General features: G+C 44.5%; 1 protein-coding gene across 1 annotated transcript in view; it reads right to left on the bottom strand.

The window, feature by feature from the left end:
* Positions 1-17,896, bottom strand: part of LOC311135168 (inositol 1,4,5-trisphosphate-gated calcium channel ITPR2-like) — a 148,623-nt gene that overhangs the window by 26,177 nt on the left and 104,550 nt on the right. Inside the window, exons 46-51 of the mRNA XM_084169086.1 lie at positions 5,781-5,906; positions 5,107-5,299; positions 4,882-5,007; positions 2,744-2,919; positions 2,442-2,606; positions 1,818-1,995 (exon numbers count right to left, since the gene is read on the bottom strand). Coding sequence (XP_084025212.1) covers positions 1,818-1,995; positions 2,442-2,606; positions 2,744-2,919; positions 4,882-5,007; positions 5,107-5,299; positions 5,781-5,906 — 964 coding nt within the window. The remainder of the gene's footprint in view (positions 1-1,817; positions 1,996-2,441; positions 2,607-2,743; positions 2,920-4,881; positions 5,008-5,106; positions 5,300-5,780; positions 5,907-17,896) is intronic.

Here is a 17,896-nt window from a genome sequence, read left to right as displayed (position 1 = left end):
TTGAACTAGGGGTTAAAGTGCAGAGACCTAGGGTATACAGTCGTGGTCAAAAGTTTTGAGAATTACACAAATACTAATTTTCACAAAGTCTGCTGCCTCAGTTTTGATGATGGCAATTTGCATATACTCCAGAATGTCATGAAGAGTGATCAGATGAATTGCAATTAATTTGCAATGTCCCTCTTTGCCATGAATATGAACTTAATCGCCCAAAAACATATCCACTGCATTTCAGCCCTGCCAAAAATGGACCAGCTGCCATCATGTCAGTGATTCTCTCGTTAACACAGGTGAGAGTCTTGACGAGGACAAGGCTGGAGATCACTCTGTCATGTTGATTGAGTTAGAATAACAGACTGGAAGCTTTAAAAGGAGGGTGGTGCTTGAAATCATTGTTCTTCCTCTGTTAACCATGGTTACCTGCAAGGAAACATGTGCCGTCATCATTGCTTTGCACAAAAAGGGCTTCACAGGCAAGGATATTGCTGCTAGTGTAACCAGTGTGAAATGGCTAGCTAGTTAGCGGTCCGCACTAGTAGCGTTTCAATCGATGACGTCACTCGAGCTGAGCCGTGGCTTTTGTGGAGCGACGGGTAACGGTGCTTCGAGGGTGACTGTTGTCGATGTGTGCAGAGGGTCCCTGGTTCAAGCCCAGGTAGGGGCGAGGAGAGGGACGGAAGCAACACTGTTACACTAGTAAGATTGCACCTAAATCAACCATTTATCGGAACTTCAAGGAGAGAGGTTCAATTGTTGTGAAGAAGGCATCAGGGCGCCCAAGAAAGTCCAGCAAGCGCCAGGACCGTCTCCTAAAGTTGATTCAGCTGCGGGATCGGGGCACCACCAGTGCAGAGCTTGCTCAAGAATGGCAGCAGGCAGGTGTGAGTGCATCTGCACGCACAGTGAGGCGAAGACTTTGGAGGATGGCCTGGTGTCAAGAAGGGCAGCAAAGAAGCCACTTCTCTCCAGGAAAAACATCAGGGACAGACTGATATTCTGCAAAAGGTACAGGGATTGGACTGCTGAGGACTGGGGTAAAGTCATTTTCTCTGATGAATTCCCTTTCCGATTGTTTGGGCCATCCGGAAAACACCTTGTCCGGAGAAGACAAGGTGAGCGCTACCATCAGTCCTGTGTCATGCCAACAGTAAAGCATCCTGAGACCATTCATGTGTAAATTGCTTCTCAGCCAAGGGAGTGGGCTCACTCACAATTTTGCCTAAGAACAAAGCCATGAATAAAGAATGGTACCAACACATCATCCGAGAGCAACTTCTCCCAACCATCCAATAACATTTTGGTGACAAACAATGCCTTTTCCAGCATGATGGAGCACCTTGCCATAAGGCAAAAGTGATAACTAAGTGGCTTGGGGAACAAAACATCCACATTTTGGGGCCATGGCCAGGAAACTCGCCAGACCTTAATCCCATTGAGAACTTGTGGTCGATCCTCAAAAGGCGGGTGGACAAACAAAATTTGGACAAACTCCAAGCATTGATTATGCAAGAATGGGCTGCCATCAGTCAGGATGTGGCCCAGAAGTTAATTGACAGCATGCCAGGGCAGATTGCAGAGGTCTTGAAAAAGAAGTAATTGTCAATAAAAGCCTTTGACACTTATGGAATGCTTGTAATTATACTTCAATATACCATAGTAACATCTGACAAAAATATCTCATAACACTGAAGCAGCGAACTTTGTGAAGACCAATACTTGTGTCATTCTCAAAACTTTTGACCACGACTGTAGAGGCCAAGGAAGTGAGGTGGGGGTGGCTGTGGGCTGAAGACGAGGGGGCGTCTATGGGTACTGACCTGGCAGACGTTGCACGTCCATGAGGAAGTCGTCCTTGAGGAAGAGGAATCCCACGATGGAGAAGAGGTAGACCAGAATGAGGGCCAGCACAGCCGTGAGGACGATGGAGCGCCCATTACGTGTCACGCTCTTGATCACGTTCAGCAGGGTCTCCTCGCGGTTCAGCAGGTCAAAAAGCTGGGGGTGACAGACACACAGTCAGACAGATGCAGACACAGGCACACACATGGACACACACAGCTTTAGGAGAGCTGTAAAGGAACCAGACATCACATAACTACCAAGCTGCAATAGCAAAAGTAGGAGAGGATGTGGCTTTCTGCAACTGCAGCTGTGTCTTAAAAACCTGGTTCAAGTGGAGGAACAAGGAGACCATGAATCTAAATGATGGAACCACACTATAACCACCTGCCCGCATCACATGGCACCAAGAAAGATCCAGACTTAATCAAGGTCACTGTCAAACGTCCATTTTATGTTTTCCGAATAATAACCAAGTACTTTCAAGTTCAATGAATCCAGTTCATTGAATTGAATTGATTTTTTAAATGATAAATGAGTAACAATAATATAAAGTTATTGTATTTTTTAAGTGAAATGCTGCAGAGATTGTTACCACTAACCAGGAAGCTGTAGAAGAACTCGTGGACGAAGAGGCCCAGCATACAGACGATAACATAGCCCACGTGGTAGAGGAAGGGCATGTCCATGACCACCGCCTTGTAGCCCCGCGTGAACGTCCCCTGGTTGCCCACGAAGCTCACCAGGAACACCATCTTATTTAGGAGCTGGAGAGAGGAGAGGAAAGAGGAGGACTGAAAGATGGCTTCAATAGATGACGACACTGAGATGACAAAACAGGAGTTGTTAGTATTACACTATACATTTACTTAAAATCATCTTGTCCGTAGTTGACTTTGCTTACATTGGCGGTCCCCAGTAGCAGCAGGGTCGGGCCCAGGCCCAGTGTGTAAATAGAGCGCAGTATGACAGAGACCAGGAAGGGCCGGACACTCCCTGGTTTGGGCAGGATGAAGAGCATGGCGGTGCACACCACCAACGCCACCCACAGCAGGATGGACACAAAGGGGGGCAGGATGCCTGGGGACGGAGTAAACAAACAAAAATCAACAACAAATACAGATGAAGACATTCACACTGTTCAGAGAGGTGGCATTTGAAGCATTTGGGTTCATGTATCATGCAACAGAGCCGAGTGCTTCATTATAGCCTGGTCTGTTTGTGCTGTCTTGCCAGTTGGGGACAAGGCTATAGCTAAGTGGGAAATACCAACTGGCAAGAACGCACAAACAGATCTGGGACCAGGCTAGCACTTGGCACAACACTCTAGGTTCTCAGCCTCTCGAGAGACAGTCACAATAGGCAACAGTGGAGAACGTCAAACAATGGCCCAAAGGGAAGACTGGTGATATCCAAACCACTGACCTTGTGTATCTCAAACACTGTCTCCTTAGCACATTAACCAACATTTACTGTGATTATCACGCACATGGTCACACAGCATTCGCCATACAAGATTGGGACTTTCCTTCCTTGCTTAACTTTTTGCATCGTGATCTACCTAAAGCCTTCAGATTTCTCTATTACTACCATGAAATGAACAGTCATGTTTCCAGCCACAATCCAGGCTTTAGTCTTCACCTAAGAGAAACTGTCTAACTCACTAGTGGATTCCAAAGCCACTTGGGACCATTTGGGAACTACTGTGTCGTGGTTATTAGACATCAAACGGAAGAAAACAGACCAAAAACAAGTAGGGACTACCTAAACTTATGCAATAAGAAATGCTTGTTTTCGTGTTCCGCTTGAAAACGTTTTTGCTATCATGTGCCCTAAGGGACAGTTTGAAATAAAAATGCACCCCCCTCACCAACGCAAAAAATATTTTCACTTGACCCTTCTCTTGTACTGTATTTTTTTTGAAACTGTAGCAACCCTGTGTTTATAAAGGTGGATATCGACTTTACCACTTCAGCATGGTTTTGGCGGTTGCACAGTTTGGATGCTGGAATTACAGTGGAGTGGATGAACATGCACACATAGCCTACATGAGACCTTTGAAGTAGTCTAATCAGATTAAAACATTGTAATTAGTTGTGTTTATGCCACACACAAAAGGGAATACATTAAAAAAGTTAAATGACAAATATTTTGCCTATATTGAAGTGTTAGGTTCTAGGTCGAGGAATAGCTGCTCGGATCGGAAAGGAGGCTGAACAAATTTGAAGGTTTCCAGAAAAACTGGGCCTGCTGGGAGCATAGGCCTATGTGACCACACTATATAGGACGACTTGGGAGAATGATGATCGGCAACAGACAGCGCATCAGTATCAGAAGTAAAAATACAGCCAGACTGGCCTGCTACTGTGCCTTTCTGTAACCTGTCGAGAACAGACCCACAGCTGATCCAAATGGAATGAATGGAATCAAACATTCAAATAACAGGGCTTTTGAGACATTATTCAGATGACAGTTTACAGCCTAGAGTAGAATTGTGCTCAATAGTACTCAATAGAATACAATTATGCAATTACTCATTGGATTGTGGTGTTGTAGGATAATTTTATTGACCCTAAAACAAGATCAATAAGGGAGCTTTTTGAGCTGCGTGTCTTCACTGTTATTTCAAGCGCAATGACGCACCAAACCTCTCCACTGCCTATCAGCTATTCCTCCATCTTCTGGATTTATATAGAAAATTGGTGCAGATTTGAATTATTTTATGTTTGGTATGATTGCTAGTTAACCTATTGCAGGTCTGAACAAACAATCCAACTACCACTATTGTCACTATGAATTGAGGGCAGGATAGACCGTTGACTGGTAGACTATATTGACCTGTGGTATATTAAGCGTGCGGAAAAGTGTACAAAAACACCTTGATAGGGGAGGCACATGCAAGCAGAAGACATTATATAGTAAAACCTGCAAAATAGCAAATGTAAAATCAGGGAAATATTTTGGACCAGATCCCCTAACCCAGTAAATTTCGAACTGTCCCTTATGAATAAGACCCTGCTTTATGCCAGTAGGACATCTCACCTTCATCTCCGTCATCTCCAAAGGGGTAGAAGAGAGCCACGGCCACGTTGACTAGAACGGCCAGGTAGAAAGAGATGCTTCCCCACAGAGAGATGTGCCGAGAGAACCAGAACAGAGCCAGGTTATCTACAGAGACACGGGACAACTGGTTAATGTCCCTGTATCACAATGTAGCCATTATTTCACCACTAGCATTGTTAATCCGTGTAAAACTTTGTATCTTACTGCGTATCTTCTTCTGCCAGCGCATCTCGTTGTAGAGGTCGTCAAACTGCGTGAAGAAGTCGTTGACCTTGCTGCCCTGGTCATCCCTCTCGGTTGTAGTGAACACGCGCATCTTGGACTCCTCTGTCAGGTACTCACAGATGTTGGGCACCGGAAAAACTATCTGCTCCATGGAGCGGTCGTGACGCACAATCTGAGGAAAGAACATGATATGATACCCCTAAGACCAAGAACAAAAGTAGCTGTACTTTCAGGGGTATATCTATAGCATGTTCTAGCATCAATCGGACAAACAGTAGACGTTTAGACCACAGTCACTAAATCATAGACATTACCCCTGGTTATCTACTGACATGTACACTTGCTAGCATTACATAACCCTTTTGGATTCAGTGCTGATTAAGCCACCAAAGAGTCAGAAAAATATGATACCCCTAAGACCAGGTACAGAAGTAGCTGTACTGTCAGGGGTATATTATCTAATAGCCTGTTATAGCATCAAATAGCAAAAAAAAGAGCAGAAGAGGCCTGTAGCTTTCCAGCGAGCAAAACTGGATGAATTGGTGTCATTACAACCAACAACTGGTTGAAAGAACAGCAATATGATGTAATTTCAACCAGTTTTAGCCACTGGGTTGGGATAATAGGATGAAGACTGTCCGGATGAGGTCTACCTCGATCTGAGCGGTGTGGTTGGCATAGTAACCGAGGGCGGCGTCTCCCTCCGTGTCATCGTTCAGCAGTAGTCCCGCCGCTGGCGGCCTCAAGCTCTGCTGCAGGAACTTGCTGTGTCTGGCCAGCTGGAACACACACAGTACCGACAATCAGTCAACTCAGTACTTTCACTATTACAGCTCTGTCATCGATAATAAAAGGTGGAAGGAGTTTGTTACCCCATCCATTTGATCACCTAATTTGTATGTAACTTCTTAACGTTTACATTTTAGTCATTTAGCAGATGCTGAGGAGGGGGTGCGAGGGGGGGTGCTGTGCGAATATTTAAGATACTATTTGAAGAGGTAGGGTTTCAGATGTTTCCCGAAGATGGGCAGGAGCTGGTTCCACCATTGGGGTGCCAGGACAGAAAAGAGCTTTGACTGGACTGAGCAGGAGCTGCCATCCACTAGGGCTAAGAGAACAGGTGGCAGAACAGAGTACTCGGGTTGGGGTGTAGGGTTTTAGCATAGTCTGTAATAAGTATATTGAGAGGATATGTATTTATGTATGTGTGTGTGTGTGTGTGTGTTAGAGTGAGACATGCGCATGAGTGTGCATGCACATGCTACTGTGGGAGAGTAACAAAGACAGTCTAATTGTCAAGGACAGACACGAGATGAAACAGACCAGTGAGAGATCATTGCCATTCAGTGAGGCATTCTGCTATCAATCACCAAACTATCTGCTCAATACCAAGTCTGTTGTTGACAATGTACTACTTTTCCTCTCTATCCAGTGATGAATTTGTCTACCTGCAAAGCTGTGATCAAGGCAAATGGTGGCTATTTGAAGAATCTCAAATACAAAAATATATACTTCTGTGGTTACTACATAATTCCATATGTGTTATTTCATAGTTTTGATGTCTTCACTATTATTCTACAATGTAGAAAATAGTAAAAATTAAGAAAAACCCTTGAATGAGTAGGTGTTCTAAAACTTTTGACCGGTAGTGTATACAGTGCCTTCGGAAAGTATTCAGACCCCTTGACATTTTCCACATTTTGTTAGGTTACAGCCTTATTCTAAAATAGATTAAATTGTTTTTTTCCCCCTCATCAATCTACACACAATACCCCATAATGAAGGTTCTCCCATCTCCACAGAGGAAGTCTAGAGCTCTGTCAGAGTGACCATCGGGTTCTTGGTCCCCTACCTCATGGCTTGGTTTTTGCTCTGACATGCACTGTCAACTGTGGGACCTTATACAGTGGAGAGAACAAGTATTTGATACACTGCCGATTTTGCAGGTTTTCCTACTTACAAAGCATGTAGAGGTCTATAATTTTTATCATAGGTACACTTCAACTGTGAGAGACGGAATCTAAAACAAAAATCCAGAAAATCACATTGTATGATTTTTAAGTAATTCATTTGCATTTTATTGCATGACATAAGTATTTGATCACCTACCAACCAGTAAGAGTTCCGGCTCTCACAGACCTGTTAGTTTTTATTTAAGAAGCCCTCCTGTTCTCCACTCATTACCTGTATTAACTGCACCTGTTTGAACTTGTTACCTGTATAAAAGACACCTGTCCACACACTCAATCAAACAGACTCCAACCTCTCCACAATGGCCAAGACCAGAGAGCTGTGTAAGGACATCAGGGATAAAATTGTAGACCTGCACAAGGCTGGGATGGGCTACAGGACAATAGGCAAGCAGCTTGGTGAGAAGGCAACAACTGTTGGCGCAATTATTAGAAAATGGAAGAAGTTCAAGATGACGGTCAATCACCTTCGGTCTGGGGCTCCATGCAAGATCTCATCTTGTGGGGCATCAATGATCATGAGGAAGGTGAGGGATCAGCCCAGAACTACACGGCATGACCTGGTCAATGACCTGAAGAGAGCTGGGACCACAGTCTCAAAGAAAACCATTAGTAACACACTACGCCGTCATGGATTAAAATCCTGCAGCGCACGCAAGGTCCCCCTGCTCAAGCCAGCGCATGTCCAGGCCCGTCTGAAGTTTGCCAATGACCATCTGGATGATCCAGAGGAGGAATGGGAGAAGGTCATGTGGTCTGATGAGACAAAAATAGAGCTTTTTGGTCTAAACACCACTCGCTGTGTTTGGAGGAAGAAGAAGGATGAGTACAACCCCAAGAACACCATCCCAACCGTGAAGCATGGAGGTGGAAACATCATTCTTTGGGGATGCTTTTCTGCAAAGGGGACAGGACGACTGCACCATATTGAGGGGAGGATGGATGGGGCCATGTATCGCGAGATCTTGGCCGACAACCTCCTTCCCTCAGTAAGAGCATTGAAGATGGGTCGTGGCTGGGTCTTCCAGCATGACAACGACCCAAAACACACAGCCAGGGCAACTAAGGAGTGGCTCCGTAAGAAGCATCTCAAGGTCCTGGAGTGGCCTAGCCAGTCTCCAGACCTGAACCCAATAGAAAATCTTTGGAGGGAGCTGAAAGTCCGTATTGCCCAGCGACAGCCCCGAAACCTGAAGGATCTGGAGAAGGTCTGTATGGAGGAGTGGGCCAAAATCCCTGCTGCAGTGTGTGCAAACCTGGTCAAGACCTACAGGAAACGTATGATCTCTGTAATTGCAAACAAAGGTTTCTGTACCAAATATTAAGTTCTGATTTTCTGATGTATCAAATACTTATGTCATGCAATACAATGCAAATTAATTACTTAAAAATCATACAATGTGATTTTCTGGATTTTTGTTTTAGATTGCGTCTCTCACAGTTGAAGTGTACCTATGATAAAAAGTACAGACCTCTACATGCTTTGTAAGTAGGAAACCCTGCAAAATCGGCAGTGTATCAAATACTTGTTCTCCCCACTGTATAGACATTTTTACATTTACATTTTAGTCATTTAGCAGACGCTCTTATCCAGAGCGACTTACAGGAGCAATTAGGGTTAAGTGCCTTGCTTAAGGGCACATCGACAGATTTTTCACCTAGTCAGCTTGGGGATTAGAACCAGCGACCTTTCGGTTACTGGCACAACGCTCTTACCCACTAAGCTACCTGCCGCCCCAGACAGGTGTGTGACTTTCCAAATCATGTCCAATCAATTGAATTGACCACAGGTGGACTCAAATCAAGTTGTAGAATCATCTCAAGGATGATCAATGGAAACAGGATGCACCTGAGCTCAATTTCGAGTGTCATTGCAAAGGGTCTGACTACTTATGTAAATAAGGTATTTCTGTTTTTTGTTTTTAATACATTAGCAAACATTTCCAAAAATCTGTTTTCGCTTTGTCATTATGGGGTATTGTGTGTAGATTGCTGAGGAAATTGATTTATTTAATCAATTTTAGAATAAGGCTGTAACGTATCAAAATGTGGAAAAGGTCAAGGGGTCTGAATAGCTTCCGAAGGCACTATACTCCTGAAAATAGCTGCGCAGCGACGCTCCCCATCCATCCTGACAGAGCTTGAGAGGATCTGCAGAGAAGAATGAAAGAAACTCCCCAAATACAGGTGTGCCAAGCAGGGTCTGAATACTTATGTAAATGGAAAGATGGCGCAGACAGACATGGCAGCTCTGCTTCTAGCTCCAAAGCAACTTTGCAGTATTATTATATTTTTTGTGTGTTATTTCTTACATTATTAGCCCAGAACGTTTTTTGTGTTATTACATACAGCCGGAAATAACCTTTGGATATCAGAGCGGCGGTAACTCACCAGCATTACGAGCAGGAATACGACTTTCCCGAATTGGATCCTTTGGGCAATTGAACTAATCCCAGAGGCTACTCCAAGACGCCGCCGGCGGAGAAGAGGTATTCAGAGTGGACTACTATTCCGACTCAGGAGGCATGCACACCATCCACCGCTTCAGAGTATATTACCCGCTAATGTTCAGTCTCTGGACAATAAAGTAGACGAGCTCAGGGCGAGGATCTCCTTCCAGAGACACATCAGGGACTGTAACATACACTGTTTCATGGAATCATGGCTCTCCCGGGATATACTGTCCCCGTCCATACAGCCAGCTGGGTTCTCAGTACATCGCACAGACAGCAATAAAGAACTCTCCAGGAACAGAGTTGTGTGATTATGATAACATACAGAAATTCAAGTCCTTTTGTTCACCCGACCTAGAATACCTTACAATCAAATGCTGACCGTATTACCTCCAAGAGGTTATATTCACAGCCGTGTATATTCCCCCTCAAGCCGATACCACGACGGCCCTCAAGGAACTACACTGGACTTTATGCAAACTGGAAACCACATATCCTGAGGCTGCATTTATTGTAGCTGGGGATTTTTCCGAAGAAAATTTGAGGAAAACGCTACTGAAGTTCTATCAACACATTGACTGTAGTACTCGCGCTGGAAAAACACTGGACCACTGCTACTCCCCCTTTTGAGATGCCTACAAGGCCCTCCCTCGCCCTCCCTTAGGCAAATCAGATCACAACTCAATTTTGCTCCTCCCTCCCTATAGGTCTATTCAACGCTGGTCTGACCAATCGGAATCAATGCTTCAAGATTGTTTTGATCACGCGGACTGGGATATGTTCCGGGTAGCCTCTGAGAATAACATTGATGTATACATGGACACGGTGACTGAGTTCATCAGGAAGTGTATAGAGGATGTTGTTCCCACTGTCACTATTAAAACCTACCCAAACCAGAAACCGTGGATAGATGGCAGCATTCGCGCAAAACTGAAAGCGCGAACCACCGCATTTAACCATGGCAAGGTGACTGGGAATATGGTTGAATACAATCAGTGTAGTTATTCCCTCTGTAAAGGCAATCAAACAGGCAAAACGTCAGCATAGAGACAAAGTGGAGTCGCAATTCAACGGCTCAGACACGAGACGTATGTGGCAGGGTCTACAGACAATCACGGATTATAAAGGGAAAACCAGCCACGTCGCGGACAACAACATCTTGCTCCCAGACAAGCTAAACACCTTCTTCACCCGCTTTGAGGATAACACAGTGCCCCCGACGCGGCCCGCTCCCAAGAACTGTGGGCTCTCCTTCTCCGAGGTCGACGTGAGTAAGACATTTAAGCGTGTTAACCCTCGCAAGGCTGCCGGCCCAGACGGCATCCCTTGCCGCGTCCTCAGAGCATGCGCAGACCAGCTGGCTGGAGTGTTTACGGACATATTCAATCTCTCCCTATCCCAGTCTGCTGTCCCCACTTGCTTCAAGATGTCCCCCATTGTTCCTGTACCCAAGAAAGCAAAGGTAACTGAACTAAATGACTATTGCCCCGTAGCACTCACTTATGTCATCATGAAGTGCTTTGAAAGGCTAGTTAAGGATCATATAACCTCTACCTCCACCCTAGACCCACTTCAATTTGCTTACCGCCCCAATAGATCCACAGACGATGCAATTGCCACCGCACTGCACACTGTCCTATCCCATCTGGACAAGAGGAATACCTATGTAAGAATGCTGTTCATTGACTATAGCTCAGCCTTCAACACCATAGTACCCTCCAAGCTCATCATTAAGCTCGGGGGCCCTGGGTCTGAACCCCGCCCTGTGCAACTGGGTCCTGGACTTCCTGACGTGCCGCCCCCAGGTGGTGAAGGTAGGAAACAACACCTCCACTTCGCTGATCCTCAACACAGGGGCCCCACAAGGGAGCGTGCTCAGCCCCCTCCTGTACTCCCTGTCCACCCATGACTGTGTTGCCACGTACGCCTCCAACTCAAATCATCAAGTTTGCAGACGACACAACAGTAGTAGGACTGATTACCAACAATGACGAGACAGCCAAGAGGGAGGAGGTGAGGGCCCTGGCGGAGCGGTGCCAGGAAAATAACCTCTACCTCAACAAAACGAAGGAGCTGATTGTGGACTTTAGGAAACAGCAGAGGGAGCACGCCCCTATCCACATCGTCGGGACCGCAGTTGAGAAGGTGGAAAGCTTCAAGTTCCTCGGTGTACACAATACTGACAATCTGAAATGGTTCACCCACACAAACAGTGTGGTGAAGAAGGCGCAACAGCGCCTCTTCAACCTCAGGAGGCTGAAGAAATTCGGCTTGGCCCCTTAGACCCACACAAACTTGTACAGATGCACAATTGAGAGCATCCTGTTGGGCTGCATCACCGGCTGGTACGGCAACTGCACTGCGCACAACCGCAGGGCTCTCCAGAGGGTGGTGCAGTCTGCCCAACGCATTACCGGGGGCACACTGCCAGCCCTCCAGGAAACCTACAGCACCAGATGTCACAGGAAGGCCAAAAAGATCATCAAGGACATCAACCACCCGAGCCACGGCCTGTTCACCCCGCTATCATCCAGAAGGCGAGGTCAGTACAGGTGCATCAGAGCTGAGACAGAGACACTGAAAAACAGCTTCCATCTCAAGGCCATCAAACTATTAAATAGCCATCACTAGCCGGCTACCACCCGGTTCCTCAAGATATTTTTTATACATTTGCAAAAATGTCAAAAAAACTGTTTTTGCTTTGTCATTATGGGACATTGTGTGTAGATTGATGAGGGAAAAAAACTACTTAATCAATTTTAGAATAAGGCTGTAACGTAACAAAATATGGAAAAAGTCAAGGGGTCTGAATACTTTCCGAATGCACTGTATACTAGTCCCCTGTAGCTCAGTTGGTAGAGCATGGCGCTTGCAACGCCAGGGTTGTGGGTTTGTTTCCCACGGGGGGCCAGTATGAAAATGTATGCACTCACTAACTGTATGTCGCTCTGGATAAGAGCGTCTGCTAAATGACTAAAATGTAAATGTATACACATACACACATACATACATACATACATACATACATACATACATACATACATACATACAGTTGAAGTCGGAAATGTACATACACCGTAGCCAAATACATTTAAACTCAGTTTTTCACAATTCATGACATTTAATCCTAGTACAAATTCCCTGTCTTAGGTCAGTTAGGATCACCACTTTATTTTAAGAATGTGAAATGTCAGAATAATAGTAGAGAGAATGATTTATTTCAGCTTTAATTTCTTTCATGACATTCCCAGTGGGTCAGAAGTTTACATACACTCAATTAGTATTTGTTAGCATTGCCTTTAAATTGTTTAACTTGGGTCAAACGTTTCGGGTAGCCTTCCACAAGCTTCCCACAATAAGTTGGGTGAATTTTGGCCCATTCCTCCTGGTGTAACTGAGTCAGGTTTGTAGGCCTCCTTGCTCGCACACACTTTTTCAGTTCTGCCCAAAAATGTTCTATAGGATTGAGGTCAGGGCTTTGTGATTTTTATTTTTATTTAACCTTTATTTAACCAGGTAAGCCAGTAGAGAACAAGTTCTCATTTACAACTGCGACCTGGCCAAGATAAAGCAAAGCAGTGCGATAAAAACAAAACATAGTCAAAAATACAACAGAAAACATTGGATCAGTGGCTTCTTCCTTGCTGAGCGGCCTTTCAGGTTATGTCGATATACAGTGAGGGAAAAAAGTATTTGATCCCCTGCTGATTTTGTACATTTGCCCACTGACAAAGACATGATCAGTCTATAATTTTAATGGTAGGTTTATTTGAACTGTGAGAGACAGAATAACAACAAAAATCCAGAAAAACGCTTGTCAAAAATGTTATAAATTGATTTGCATTTTAATGAGGGAAATAAGTATTTGACCTCTCTGCAAAACCTGACTTAGTACTTGGTGGCAAAACCCTTGTTGGCAATCACAGAGGTCAGACGTTTCTTGTAGTTGGCCACCAGGTTTGCACACATCTCAGGAGGGATTTTGTCCCACTCCTCTTTGCAGATCTTCTCCAAGTCATTGGTTTCGAGGCTGACGTTTGGCAACTCGAACCTTCAGCTCCCTCCACAGATTTTCTATGGGATTAAGGTCTGGAGACTGGCTAGGCCACTACAGGACCTTAATCTGCTTCTTCTTGAGCCACTCCTTTGTTGCCTTGGCCGTGTGTTTTGGGTCATTGTCATGCTGGAATACCCATCCACGACCCATTTTCAATGCCCTGGCTGAGGGAAGGAGGTTCTCACCCAAGATTTGACGGAACATGGCCCCGTCCATCGTCCCTTTGATGCGGTGAAGTTGTCCTGTCCCCTTAGCAGAAAAACACCCCCAAAGCATAATGTTTCCACCTCCATGTTTGACGGTGGGGATGGTGTTCTTGGGGTCATAGGCAGCATTCCTCCTCCTCCAAACACGCGAGTTGAGTTGATGCCAAAGAGCTGCATTTTGGTCTCATCTGACCACAACACTTTCACCCAGTTCTCCTCTGAATCATTCAGATGTTCATTGGCAAACTTCAGACGGGCATGTATATGTGCTTTCTTGAGCAGGGGGACCTTGCGGGCGCTGCAGGATTTCAGTCCTTCACGGCGTAGTGTGTTACCAATTGTTTTCTTGGTGACTATGGTCCCAGCTGCCTTGAGATCATTGACAAGATCCTCCCGTGTAGTTCTGGGCTGATTCCTCACCGTTCTCATGATCATTGCAACTCCACGAGGTGAGATCTTGCATGGAGCCCCAGGCCGAGGGAGATTGACAGGTCTTTTGTGTTTCTTCCATTTGCGAATAATCGCACCAACTGTTGTCACCTTCTCACCAAGCTGCTTGGCGATGGTCTTGTAGCCCATTCCAGCCTTGTGTAGGTCTACAATCTTGTCCCTGACATCCTTGGAGAGCTCTTTGGTCTTGGCCATGGTGGAGAGTTTGGAATCTGATTGATTGATTGCGTCTGTGGACAGGTGTCTTTTATACAGGTAACAAGCTGAGATTAGGAGCACTCCCTTTAAGAGTGTGCTCCTAATCTCAGCTCGTTACCTGTATAAAAGACACATGGGAGCCAGAAATCTTTCTGATTGAGAGGGGGTCAAATACTTATTTCCCTCATTAAAATGCAAATCAATTTATAACATTTTTTACATGCGTTTTCTGGATATTTTTGTTGTTATTCTGTCTCTCACTGTTCAAATAAACCTATCATTAAAATTATAGACTGATCATTTCTTTGTCAGTGGGCAAACGTACAAAATCAGCAGGGGATCAAATTCTTTTTTCCCTCACTGTAGGACTCATTTGACTGTGCATATAGAAACTTTTGTACCTGTTTCCTCCAGGAAGGTCCTTTGCTGTTGTTCTGGGATTGATTTGCACTTTTCGAACCAAAGTACGTTCATCTCTAGGAGACAGAAAGCGTCTCCTTGACGGCTGCGTGGTCCCATGGTGTTTATACTTGTGTACTATTGTTTGTACAGATGGACGTGGTACCTTCAGGCGTTTGGAAATTGCTCCCAAGGATTAACCAGACTTGTGTAGGTCTACAATTTCTTTTCTGAGGTCTTGGCTGATTTCTTTTGATTTTCCCATGATGTCAAGCAAAGAGGCACTGAGTTTGAAGGTAGGCCTTGAAATACATCCACAGGTACACCTCCAATTGACTCAAATGATCTGTCTGTAAACAATTGTTGGAAAAATTACTTGTGAAAAACGAGTTTTAATGACTCAAACCTAAGTGTATGTAAACTTCCGACTTCAACTGTACATACACACTGACAAAAATATAAACGCAACATGCAACACTTTCAAAGATTTTACTGGGTTACAGTTCCTATAAGGAATTCAGTCAATTGAAATACATTCATTAGTCCTTAATGTATGGATTTCCCATAAATGGATATACAGATATGCATCTGTTGGTCACAGACACCTTTAAAAAGAGTAGGGGCGTGGATCAGAAAACCTGTCAGTATCTGGTGTGACCACGATTTGCCTCATGCTGCGAGACACATCTCCATCGCATAGAGTTGATCAGGCTGTTGATTGTGGCCTGTGGAATGTTTTCCCACTCCTCTTCAATGGCTTTGCGAAGTTGCTGGATATTGGCGGGAACTAGAACACGCTGTCCTACACGTCGATCCAGAGCATCCCAAACATGCTCAAGGGGTGGCATGTCTGGTGAGAATGCAGGCCATGGAAGAACTGGGACATCAGCTTCCAGGAATTGGGTACAGATCCTTGCGACATGAGGCCATGCATTATCATGCTGAAACATGAGGTGATGGCGACGGATGAATGGTACGACAATGGGCCTCGGGATCTCGTCACCGTATCTCTGTGCATTCAAATTGCCATCGATAAAATGAAATGTGTTCGTTGTCCGTAGCTTATACCTGCCCATACCATACACTCTGTCTGCCATCTACCTGGTAATGTTGAAACTGAGATTAATCAGTGAAGAGAACACTTATTCAATGTGCCAGTGGCCATCGAAGGTGAGCATTAGCCCACTGAAGGCGGTTACGACGCCGAACTGCAGTCAGGTCAAGACCATGGTAAGTACGACGAGCACGCAGATGAGCTTCCCTGAGACGGTTTCTGACAGTTTGTGCAGAAATTCTTCGGTTATGCAAACCCCCAGTTTCATCAGCTGTCCGGGTGGCTAGTCTTAGATGATCCCGCAGGTGAAGAAGCCAGATGTGGAGGTCCTGGGCTGGCATTGTTACACATGGTCTGCGATTGTGAGGCTGGTTGGACGTACTGCCAAATTCTCTAAAACGATGTTGGAGGTGGCTTATGGCAGAGAAATTAACATTCAGTTCTCTGGCAACAGCTCTGGTGGACATTCCTGCAGTCAGTATGCCAATTGCACACTCCCTCAAAACATGAGACATCTGTGGCATTGTGTTGTGTTGGAAAACTGCACATTTTAGAGTGGACTTTTATTGTCACCAGCACAAAGTGCACCTGTGTAATGATCATGCTGTTTAATCAGCTTCTTGATATGCCACACCTGTCAGGTAGATGGATTATCTTGACAAAGGAGAAATGCTCACCAACAGGGATGTAAACAAATTTGTGCACAAAATTAGAGAGAAATAAGCTTTTTGTGCATATGGAACATTTCTGGGATCTTTTATTTCATGGGACCAAAACTTTACATTTTGCATTTATATTTTTGTTCAGTATATCTTTTTTATGTTTTAAATGAAATGTCCTTGGAATGTTCTCCTAACATTCACTAAAATGTTGTGCACAACATCTGTAACAACCACCGAAGAACATTCCCCAAAAGTTATCATCAGGTTTCCAAGTAATGTAATAACAATGTACCAGTAATGTTTTCTGGTGGGGACAGTTTGTGTGTTTTGGGAACATATCTTTTGTGATATCCGCACAATGTCCCCACCAGACTGTTCCCACAACCTAATTAAACATTCTGTGATCATTTAAAGAACAGATTCAATATGTTCTAGGAACATTCTTGCAACATCAGGCGAATGTTTTATACAAACATTCTATAGTCGTCAGCACGACTGGACAGTTTTTGTGTTATGACAACCTTTGCCGCAACCTAACAAATGTTCTGGGAACTTTCACATAACCAATTTTGCTTTGCTAGGCAGATGCTCAGAAGTGTGGTGACTTTTCCTGATAAACAGGAACAATAGCTAAAAGGGAATGCTTGGGTTATGTGTGTTATGTGTGTGTATATGAAAGCTTGAGGCAGGTGTGTGGTATGTATGTTCATTTGCAATTGTGGGGTTATCTGATGGGGTTGAGTGTGTGTGTGTGTGTGTGTGTGTGTGTGTGTGTGTGTGTGTGTGTGTAAACTTCTCTATGTGCTCATGCGTATGTGTTATTTTGAAAGTGCAAACAGCCAGCCCCAGAGAGCTCGGTGGTCATGATGAAACCAGTCAGTTGGTCGGACAGAAATACCCTGTCTGACACTCGGCTCTATTGTGGGTGAAAGACAGAAGTGAAAACCCACTAGACCTGGTCTGTCCGACTCAACACAGGAACCATCTCTTCCATTGAAAGTTACATCCGTTATCACCTGCTGAAATCACATATAAGACTATATAACCACACCTATCAGTCGTGGTCAAAAGTTTTGAGAATGACACAAGTATTGTTCTTCACAAAGTTTGTTGCTTCAGAGTTTTTAGATATTTTTGTCAGATGTTACTATGGTATACTGAAGTATAATTACAAGCATTCCATAAGTGTCAAAGGCTTTTATTGATAATTACATTAACTTTATGCAAAGAGTCAATATCTGCAGTGTTGACCATTCTTTTTCAAGACCTCTGCAATCCGCCCTGGCATGCTGTCAATTAACTTCTGGGCCACATCCTGAC

The sequence above is a fragment of the Coregonus lavaretus genome (assembly GCF_964263955.1).
Source record: "Coregonus lavaretus genome assembly, chromosome: 9".
NCBI lineage: Eukaryota > Metazoa > Chordata > Actinopteri > Salmoniformes > Salmonidae > Coregonus > Coregonus lavaretus.
Note: the sequence above shows the minus strand (reverse complement) of the source record. Positions and strands in the feature narration are given on the sequence as shown.